The 11,597-nt window shown below is 31.6% G+C and overlaps 1 protein-coding gene across 4 annotated transcripts in view; it reads right to left on the bottom strand.

Annotated features, from left to right (window-relative positions):
• The window catches only part of LOC127734644 (uncharacterized), an 80,183-nt gene that overhangs the window by 1,962 nt on the left and 66,624 nt on the right, over positions 1-11,597 (bottom strand). For all 4 annotated transcript variants that reach the window (XM_052244631.1, XM_052244633.1, XM_052244634.1 and 1 more), the window contains 10 exons: positions 9,605-9,833; positions 8,847-9,016; positions 8,254-8,365; positions 7,592-7,774; positions 6,164-6,379; positions 5,584-5,701; positions 4,529-4,632; positions 3,950-4,126; positions 2,046-2,146; positions 748-962 (listed from right to left, as the gene is read on the bottom strand). In XM_052244631.1, the coding sequence (XP_052100591.1) occupies positions 748-962; positions 2,046-2,146; positions 3,950-4,126; positions 4,529-4,632; positions 5,584-5,701; positions 6,164-6,379; positions 7,592-7,774; positions 8,254-8,365; positions 8,847-9,016; positions 9,605-9,833 (1,625 nt within the window). The remainder of the gene's footprint in view (positions 1-747; positions 963-2,045; positions 2,147-3,949; positions 4,127-4,528; positions 4,633-5,583; positions 5,702-6,163; positions 6,380-7,591; positions 7,775-8,253; positions 8,366-8,846; positions 9,017-9,604; positions 9,834-11,597) is intronic.

Here is an 11,597-nt window from a genome sequence, read left to right as displayed (position 1 = left end):
AGCAGTCATTTTTGTTTCAATATCCAGAGTACAACAGTATAATAATTTCTGACTAAAGTGAAATATTTTCTACTGTTGAGGACTACAATAGGACAGAGAATTCAATCTGATTAAAACCAGGTCTTTTATCTAAGCTCGGTTAGATTTGTTTGTCACTCATATAAGATCTTAAAAATCCAATAAGGGGTCACATCAGGATGACCTTTTAAACAAATTTTTCAACAGCCAGGCATTTCGCAATGGCACTTGGATTACAATTTTTTCTGGGAAACACACATTAAAATTTTGACTTTATAATCATGAATAAAACAATAAAACTTAACTGTTTTGCTAGGATCAGGAATGTTTACAATCAGGTTGGTGAATAAAACTGGAACCACTGCATTCTATAGTAGAAACTACCTAAACTTCTGGGAGGGAAACGTTTGACTGAATGCTAATGGGTCACTGAACAGGACCCCCTTATGAGATGTTTTCAGATCTTAGATGAGCGACAAACAAATCTAATAGAGCAAAGTGGAAGATCTGATTGTAATAAGATCAACATTTTATTTTAATTTTGAACTGATTGAGAGAACATTGGAGTCATATAGACTTTACTCACATTTTTGTCAGCTCATAAAAATATATAAATAGGATTTATACTCAACTGTAGACTACAAATTAAAATATGACTGACATGAAATTTGGATTTTTATAAACATTCAGAAAATATCTGTTGTGGTGTTACAATTAAGTAGTAAGTACCTGTTCTATTTCTCTTGGCCTTTTTGGCAGATTTGAATGCAATATTCATTTTTTGTGGATCCATCTCTCTCAGAGATTCCACCATATGATCCACACCAATAACACCTGTAGTAGTCTTATCATGTGCTATCATTTCTTTGGTCAATACAGTTACCTTCATCTTTGATATGTGACCTTGACACAACCATATTGTTTTGCCACTTGGCAGACGACATCTGAAAAAAATAACATGAATTTTGTTGTTATGTAGTTATTACATATGATAAAATAATTAATGACAATTAGAATGACTTCAAAGAACATTCATGTTTAAGATTTTCAAAGATGGCCACATCTTACTATCTACTTTAAATGTATCTAAATCTTTTTAGTGCCTCCCCTTTCACTAGTCTAAAAATAGCATAGACATTGCCGTATGAAAAGAATAAAAACAACAATTATCAATAGCAATAAGTTATGGTAAGGTCATATGTCAATCACAGTAGTATGCATGGAACTCAGAATTTTATGGTATTGCACCTACTTTCCAAAATGGCAATAGTCTATACAACATCATCTTATTTCTATATAGGTCAAAAGATGAAAAGTTTTGACAATCATGCTAAAAGGTGAAAAATTTGACCTCAAAGTCAACCATGTATGTTGGTCATGAAATGCCTTGTCTTGTGGTGATACACCTAGATGCCAACAATCATCAGTCCAAGTAATAAATGTATGAAGTTCTAACTTACATGCTCTCTTGACAAAAAATTAATCTTTGACCACTAGAGGGTGTAAATAAGGCCAAAGACATCTAATATATGTAAAACAGACATATTTAATCCAAAATTGTGGAATTGTCATGTACAGTTGCTGAAGAACAGACCTAATCATAAAAACTTAACCTTATAAAAGTAAGCAAAGGAGATATGGTATGATTTCAAAGGAGAGACAAAGACCACAGAACAAAGACTTACAAATGACTTAGCATGGGACATAAGTCAGACACTCCATACAAACAGGGGATAAGATATAAATGTTTTTGCCTTGGTGAATGAGCTTGTCTAAAAAGTGATACCTAAGTCTCCCCTTCTACTGTCATGTTGGACAACAATAGAATAGTAATGCAATCTGACAATGAAATTGCATTATAAACTAACACAAAAATGAAAGACAATCAACAACTTCCATAATAAATATAAGAACCCTACAATGATTAATTTTTTTGGGGTAGAATTCCCAAACTGAACTGGTAAAAGTCAATAGAGAATGGTCAATTTACTACTGGTTCCTGTACTGATAAGGGAGAATAGATTTACCTTGAAAGTCCACCCATTTTCTGTTCTGAATCCAGATTCATAACCTTTTCCCTCAGCTTCCAGTACTCAGTTTTACATTCTGATAATTCTACTGCTGAGGACTACAAGAGAAAAAATGTTCAAAATATTTGACATAGTTTATCAAACATTTAACAATGTGACTGACATAATTCTATGTGATTTGAAAGTTAGGGAGCAACCATTTAACTTCAAGGGGGGGGGTATGGTTTTTAGTCTGAGTCAGAATTTTTTTGACGTACAAACATTTTTTGTTTGTTTTTCGATGCTATCAATCAAATATATTTTTTTCAAAATTGAACACTTTAAGGTAACGGGGAATTCTGGATTCAGAATATTTTTTTTGTCATCTGCTTGACCACAATATTTTTTTTCATCAAATTGGGGATCAGAATATTTTTTTAGGAAAAAACCATACCTCCCCTTGAAGTTAAATAGTCGTTCCCTTATAATCTTATATTAATATACCAAAAAACAAAATTATACTCATCCTCATCTCTAAAACTATTTCAAACTTCAATAACTATTTCTTAAGCAATTCATAAGTTTCCAAATAAATAAAATTGGATGACTCAATGAAAATGTTTTAATAATAAATATTTGTAAAAGATGCACTATGAGCAAGGGAAGTAACTCTTGACAGACCTATGAGTTGTGCAGAATCTATGTAAAATATCATCAAGAATTCACAATTATTTATTATTATTACATTCACTTTGACTTGTTGCTATCTATTAAATCAAATTCTTTTCCTCTTTCCTTTTCCTTTCAAAGCAATATTTATAAAAGAATAAATCTTTATCATCTGATAGGGAAAACATTTTCTTCTAAATGAGTTATTGCTATTATCATACTTAGGGCTATTCCGTTAAAAAGAATTTTGAAGGATAAGATGGGAAGTTTTATTTCTGGACATAGGTTGTCTGTCATTCATGGTTGTATATCCATTAGATGTATTCCAAACTACTTGAAGAAAGTATGTTGTGTGAAAAGGGGGGGGGATTTTAGAAGTCTCTTCCTCTTTCTACCTTCAATAAATTCTAAAATGAGGTTTAGAAGGAGTTGCCAATACAAAGTTGGTACCACCAGATAAAGAAATGACAACGTCAATGATTTACTAAGGGAAACCATTAAATATAATTGGGATAAAAAAAACAAATAAGTAAGTGTACAATGGCATTACACAGGTAAGGGTCTAGGAAAGTTTCATTGAATTCTGATTAAAGGTTTAGGAGGAGAAGCTGATAAAAATGTGAACTGTCGTGTGCAGATATAACAAAGTGCACGTCATGCAATAGTAAACTTAAAAATTTATTCGGATAAAGAATTGAAGTTGGTTGTGCAAAAGAACAATGTTATAAAGATTCAGTGAAAGTCTTACAAAATTCTGTCAAGCAGTTCAGAAGCAGTGTCAGATACAAAAGTAGGACGGAGGACCAACTCCTCCATCACTGTTTAACACCCACTTAAGAAATAATATTAAACAAGAATATGTCCATAGTACACGGATGCTCCACTTGCACTATCATTTTCTATGTTCAGTGGACCATGAAATTTGGGTCAAAACTCTAATTTGGCATTATAATTAGAAAGATCATATCATAGGGAACATGTGTACCAAGTTTCAAGTTGATTGGACTTCAACTTCAGCAAAAACTACCTTGACCAAAAACTTTAACCTGAAGCGGGACAGATGGACGAATGGACGGACCAATGGACGAACGGACGGCTGAATGGACGAACGGACGCACAGACCAAAAAACATAATGCCCCTAGGTGGTGCATAAAAATATCAGGTCAAACCCATGCAATTGGATGCTTTTGTTTCTGTAAAATGTATAGATTACTCAACGTTTTGAGTGCCATGGTTATTTTATTCTATTTACCTCTGCAAGATATCTGAGATAAGCAACACCATATTTGTCACTTAATGCATTCATCTTAAAGTGAAGATTATGTTTCATTAGAGCTGTAATACGAGTTAGGTAGGGTGCATAGTATGTCAATAATGACATCCCAAAGTCATCATCTAATGGAATGGGATCACCGACTGCATGCCATCCCTGAAACACAAATTCTCATGGTTAAAAAAAAAATTATAAATGAGAAATTTTTCTATTTTTCATTATCAATTACTTAATTTTGAATTTAGCTCAAACTTTTTCATTATCTTGTTTGAAAATCCATGATACAAGAAATAGGTTTTATGATTTTTAAAGTGACTTATAGACCCAATGGGTCAGGTGTATTTCATTGTTTTGGTAACTTATTTGTTTTTTGTTTAACTGTAATTATACACACACCATAATAAAAAAGTTACTTACTTACTAACTTATAAACAAACTTGAAGATTGTGGTTCCTCTTCCATATATTGTTTAGCATAATAAATATACAACATATAAAGTAAATGACTAGCAACATTGATGTTTTTTTCTTTCTAAAAGTTATATTTAACAGAACTTACAGATTCACATTCACACAGTATATGTACACAGTATTTTCCATCCCTGAAGCTTATTTCTAAGTCCTCTAGGCTTTTCTTCTCTTCATCCTTTTCTGTTGTGTTTTCTGTAAAATTAAAGAGTATAATTTAAATACTAATTGTGTCAATTGCATGCATATTATATTCAATCTCAATAACTCCTACAAGGTGTCACAAGAGTTTTATTATCATTTTAATTTGTGTACAGATACTTTGCTTCAATATAAAAAGTTTACATATTGATCTTAATAATTTCTTTTTACTTACTCAAATATTTCAATCCTATCTGAAGGTACTCTGGAAGTCTAGTCTCTACATGGCATATAAATCATACCAGCCAACCTTTTGGAGCAACAAAGTGGGATATTTCCATTTTCCAGTGCCACTAAGGGGGCGATAATAGGTTACAACCTCTGTTCATTCAAAATTTTGTGTTAAGATATCGCACTCAAAGAGGTCCAAAGGGAAGATTTCATTTGTTTTAAGGAAAAGTGGGAGCCTCCTAGATTTGGTAAGTTGAAAGGTGCAATTCAACAACAATATAAAACTATAAAACGACATCTAGAGATGATGATTCAACATTAAATCATAAACAAATGCTGTATGTCTTGGGAGATCAAACCACAATCCTTCAGCATTCCAGGCCAGCGCTCAAAAAAAAAAAAAGAACACTGAGGCCTTAACAGTTATTCCAATGTGAACTTCTCAATCATTTAAACCACATTTCAACAGCCCATAAAGTGGTATTTTAATAACAAAATGCCCTTTTTATTCATTAACAAAAGACTCATGTCTGCAATACTAGTTTACTTCACATATGCTTTATTTTATTACTTTGCACTTTGTTGACTTGAGTGTGTTTCTTCTACACTAGACTACAGCTATTGATTCAATTTTCTGACCAGATAATGAGTTTGATTTGATGAAGCAAATTTCAATTTGGTCAGAATTTTGAATGAACTGCAATGTGTGGAGAGCAAAACTTGCAATCAAGTCACTGAAAAAAACAAGAACAGTAATATCTTCAAAACAACTACCTTTTTCCTTCTGAACATCAACAATGAATAGCCTGGGGTAAGGTAGACCTGTGTCTTGTGTAAGAGCATAATGTGTTATCTGATGATGAAATTTTCTCTGTGCTAGCTCATACAGTTCCTGTAAAAATAAATAAAACAGGACATTTAACAGCCTAGGTCAGGAGGAGCTTTGTCATGTGCAAAACCACACAATGTTAGTGTAAAGAATATTTTATTGTAAAAATATTAACATAAACATTACAATATGACAGTTTTATTAGGATTGGAAAACAAGTGAATTTTCACTTTTACAAATTCCTCTCCTACACTATGTTAATAGTTGTTGAAGATATGGGTAAATGACAAATGTATTAAAATACAATGGATTTTATCATTTCTACCTGTCTGGGATAGGAGTATAGACATGCCATTTCTTTTCTTTCATGATAAGAATTTAACAGTAAGCAACCTAAACATTCTATTTTTGGGAATAGAAATACTTCTGATTAATAAATTTTACGACTGTATTATAACTGAATAGAGAAATAATATTTTGGTACTACATCTTACCAAGCATTTCTGTTATTGATAATTTATTTACCTGGAAAGACAAATTATCTTTTTTGTCTGAGCTCTCCTGTTTTTTTTTTTTACTTGATTCTGTTCTGCTCAGATCTCCTTTTTTGAATGTTGACCCTGATTGTTCTAACTTAAGGTAGCCCGAAGCTAGCTCAAGCAGTTTTTCTTTTGCTTCATTCTCTGCAACTTGGCGGAAATCAATAACTGGATAATTTTGTCTAAATGCTAGCATGTTTGCCTGCAATAAAATAACATATTCAATAATTAAAAAAACATGTTGAATGTAGTAAAATTATGCATTTTCAATACAAAACTAGAACTGTGGGTAAACTCGTTAAAAGGTAGCCCAGCCCGTAATACTATTAGTATATTGAAATGAGTAAACTAGATTGTCTCCCCTTGAACATGTTTGACCATGATTATATTATTCCTTAATGCACATCCTGGGGTAGTGTTTTATAATTGTGTAAAGTATAAAATATCCCCTTAGCCGTTTAGAAATTGCACTGACAAGATACATGCCCGAACAAACAGAAGGATGGACAAAATCTGATTGCAGTGGTACAACTATGCTTAATAGATAACTGTTCTAATTTCTACTAAAATAGGTCTACCGGGTGCATTTTATATTTTCACTCATCAAATTTTTGAATTGAATTTTATCATTTTCTAAATAGAAAGAAATTGATCAATCATTAAAGGAAACATTGACAAAGATTTAGAAATGCAATTCAATATGCAAGATTTTAATAATATATGCAGTGCAGTGCCATAAAAAGTTTGGAGGTTTAATTCACATTCCATTTTTTTTTTTGATGTGTTGTTTTGTCATGTGTGTATGTTTGATGAAAGTCAATTAACTAAGGTAAATTACGTACTACATGTATAGGTGAATAAGTATAAACTGTATTACATGCTCATATATTGACTGCTTATTTTTAAATTTAGTAAATGACATTATTAGTGTCACTTACAAACATCAGGAATGGCAAACATTATAGCGTCTGGTTTGAAAAATTTATTCCAAGAATTATAAACAATAAATGTCAAAATATCTAAAGAGATAACTGGTATGATACATTGTTTCCTATAAGTATTAGTGTGCAAATATATTTTCCCCACCAATTTTTTAAAGTAATTTTCATCTCACATGAAGATAAATTGCATAGTTTTTTTTAGTAAACTAAGATGTCTTTTTGTAATTTATTTCTTTGGGTTGTAACTCATTGACATATACCCTCATAACTCCTTTTATTTAGAACTATTTTTCATTTGTTGCTATGGTAATACATAAGAAAGGCAATCAAAAACAAATTTTCTTAGACACCCTTCCGTCATTCTTTAATTATTTCTAAAATTTTAATGATATTTAACTCATTGAGACTAGATTTAATTAGTGTCTCAAATTATTCAGCATGAATGTGTAAAATTGGTAGCATAGTAATCTTACTTCACTTTTCTTCCAGTTATCTCCTTGTCCTACAATAGCAAATATAACAGGAATGTGTAATGTGAGAGCAGCAAAATTCAACTCTGTCATAGAGTTATTGGAAGATGTATAGTCGTCTGATACAAATGCTATCATCATTTGACTGTTCAGTAATCCTTTAGCTATATCATCTAATAAACCACTCTGAAAAATAAATGTCAATAGTGATTGTGACAAAGTTTAAGTTGAAAGATTCATTTTCATTTGGCACTTGTGTTATAAATTGATTTTCGGTATTTATTTAGCTATGTCACATTATCACTTTGGAATTAAATATCTCAATAAGACACTGATGTAAAACTAAGACAATATACTGTCTATTTCAAAGTGTTGTCATGTGAGAAACATGTTGCTTAGTACTTAGTCACTTATTTAAGTTGTGTTATGAGAGAGAAATAAGAAAGGAAATATCACTGAAGTTTCCGCACCAACATGGTTTCCTAAGCCATAGATGTGAGTTGGACTTAAGTCACTCAACTATGAAATGTAGATCATTGAGACATTTATATTATAGAAATGCACTGTACTATACAACTTTTACAATTTTATATGAATAGTTTTTTTTACAGATCAGAAGATTTATCTGGCAACATAAGTGCCAATTCTACATCAAGTGAACTTACCATTCCAAATCCTATTCTTTTAGTATCTAACCAGCATGGAACACCACTAGCTGTCAGAAAACTTGCCATATCTCTCGGATCTGGTGTGTAAGCATATGCCTGAGGTTCTGATCTGAAAATAAATATGATTCATGCACTCTGGATTGAGTTAGAAGGTATATGTGGTGATTTTACAGGGGACAAAAATCCAATCAATCTGAAAGAAATAACCATTTATTTTATCTAATCACAGTGATTTTATAGGTTTTTTTTCATCTTGATAGTTCCATGATGGACTAAAGCCCTAACATTACATCAAGATCAAGACAGCCCCTCTATATATTATATAAAACATAATAAACAAAAAACAAATCTATTTACTTCTGTGATATTCTCTAATAATCATCAGTAACTCTTAAGTATACATAGGCACATGCATGTTCTGTTTTTATCAGACACTGTTTGTTTGAAGGTGGTTCCAAATGATCCAGCCTTTTCAGAAATTTCAAAAAGTGAAGTCCTCTTGAGGAACCAAAAAAGATAGCAATAATTAAGTAATTAAATAATTGACAAGTGAATAGAAAATGGTGATCTCAAATAGTAAAATTACTTACTTAGTTCCAAGTTCTACAGCATCTTTGGAATTTTTCCAGCAATAGCTGACAAAACATGGTGGACTTTCATTGGACACTTCCACAGAGTATATCTCTTTTACTTTTCCTAACAGTTCTTCCATCTTATTTGCAAACACAGATTTCTTAGAGTCAATCATATTTACAAAGACCTGTCAACATAAAGCAATAACTTGGTTTACATGGTTTTTTAACAGTCAATCATGTTTACAAAGACCTGTCAACATAAAGCAATAACTTGGTTTACATGATTTTTTAACAGTCAATCATGTTTACAAAGACCTGTCAACATATAGCAATAACTTGGTTTACATGGTTTTTTAACAGTCAATCATGTTTACAAAGACCTGTCAACATAAAGCAATAACTTGGTTTACATGATTTTTTAACAGTCAGTAAACCAGAAAAAGACATGTTAACAGTATGTATAAATCACTTAGTAAAACACATCATAACTTCTTAGAGTCGAGCATGTTTATAAAGACCCACAAACAGAAACACAAACATTTAATTCCTCAAGCTAATGACACAAATTTGAGACATGCTCACCCTACCCAATCAAACAGCCACAAAATGTTTTAAAATAAACAAAATCGTAAATAATCATAGACTGAAAGTAAAACATTTTCGACTGCATAATTTTTTTAAATTCACAAATAAAGCTCTATTAACATATTCTAATTCTATTGGCATTGTGCATTGCAACTTTTTCTGTTATACTAAAGTCTGAGCATACTTACAACATCAGAGACCAGTAGTCCCAAGGCACTTTTCTTCCATTCATGGTCTGGTCCAACAGCAACCAGGATAAATGGTTTCCTGAGTGTGGTTTTGGCAAACTTAAACATATTACAGCAGGTCTGATCACTCACATAGTTGTTTGATATAAATGCCACAAATATAGAGGAATCAATCAGCGACTTGGCCATAAGGTCTGTAGAATGTTTTTTTCCAGCCTCTGGGTAGTAGCTATCAATTCAAAAATACATTATATTAAACTAAATTTAACAAAAAATGACAGGTTATTAACTTCCAGTCATTGATGTTGGAAATTAAAAAAACATTTGTAAGGGTTCCACGGAACCCAGTGTCTCGCCTACTTTTTCTGTTAATTTGCAGGCTCAACAAAAATGAGGAAGTAAATCAATAAAAATATTTCTCTTGATACTATCTTTTGATTGAAAGAAGCTTCTGTCCAAGTTTGGTAAAAATCCAGGATAGTTTATGAATCTAATTAATGTTTAAAAACTTTAACTGCAGACTGAATGTAATGTTAACTGGAAGAAAACAAAATTTCCTTCTAGATACTAGCATTTGATCATAAACAATCTTCTGTCCAAGTTTGGTACAAATCCAAAATAGTATAAGAAAGTTATTAAAATTTTAAAAACTTTAACCACAGAGTGAATATGTTGTTTCCTGGCAGAAAATCTAAGTCCATTTAAAAGTAAAATACGGAAAAAATGGATTTATTTTTTTACAAAATTTCCTTCTAGATACTAACTTTTGATCATAAACAAGCTTCTGTCCAAGTTTGGTACAAATCCAAAATAGTATAAGAAAGTTATTAAAATTTTAAAAACTTTAACCACAGAGTGAATGTGTTGTTTCCTGGCAGAAAATCTAAGTCCATTTAAAAGTAAAATAAGGAAAAAATGGATTTATTTTTTTACAAAATTTCCTTCTAGATACTATCTTATGATCATAAACAAGCTTCTGTCCAAGTTTGGTACAAACCCAGGATAGTTTAAGAAAGTTTAAAAACTTTAACCACAGAGTGAATGTAATATTTCCCGGCAGAAAAACTAAGTCCATTTATAAGTAAAATACGGAAAAAATGGAATTTTATTTTTACAAAATTAATTTCTGGATACTATCTTATGATCATAAACAAGCTTCTGTCCAAGTTTGGTAGAAATCCAGGATAGTTTAAGAAAGTTATTAAAATTTCAAAAACTTTAACCACAGAGTGAATATTTGTGGACGCCGCCGGCGATGACGACGGAATGTAGGATCGCTATGTCTTGCTTTTTCGACTAAAGTCGAAGGCTCGACAAAAATCTAGATAATAAATAAACATACCTCTAGAATATGTAAATAAACTGTTAACACAGAGATATGTCTCGCCTATTTGTTATTTTGATAATGCAAATGTTGAAATTAAAATTACAATACTTTAACATGTAAGTTATGCAAATATTCAAAGTCAATGAACCATGACTGAAGGTACAGGGCTAAACAATCTCCATGGAAATGAGATGTGCCAATGCTAATACAACTGCAAACCAAATACCATTGACTTTTCATAAGTTGTTCCCTTTAAAAAAACCTAAACACAAACATTAACTTGTAAACTATGTAAAAGTTTCAAAGTCAATGAACCATGATTAGGGGGTGGGGTTATATAATCTCCATGGAAATGAAACATACCGAATATCATTGACTTAACATTAGTGGTTCATCTTAAACTGACCTAATCTGGCCAAATAATCTCTATGGAAATGAGATCTGCCAATGCTTATACAACTACATACCAAATATCATTGACCTTCCACTAGTGGTTCCCCATAAACTGACCTAATCACAAACTAGTACATGGTTGATGCCGCTGCCGCCGCCGGAAACAGCATACCTATGTCTCGCTTTTTGACTCCGTCAAGGCGAGACAAAAATGTCATATCTAGTAATAAAAAAGATTCATTCTTGTAAAAGATGGTAGGTAGACAAAGCATT

Source organism: Mytilus californianus, unplaced genomic scaffold (genome assembly GCF_021869535.1).
Source record: "Mytilus californianus isolate M0D057914Y unplaced genomic scaffold, xbMytCali1.0.p SCAF_3, whole genome shotgun sequence".
Lineage (NCBI taxonomy): Eukaryota > Metazoa > Mollusca > Bivalvia > Mytilida > Mytilidae > Mytilus > Mytilus californianus.
Note: the sequence above shows the minus strand (reverse complement) of the source record. Positions and strands in the feature narration are given on the sequence as shown.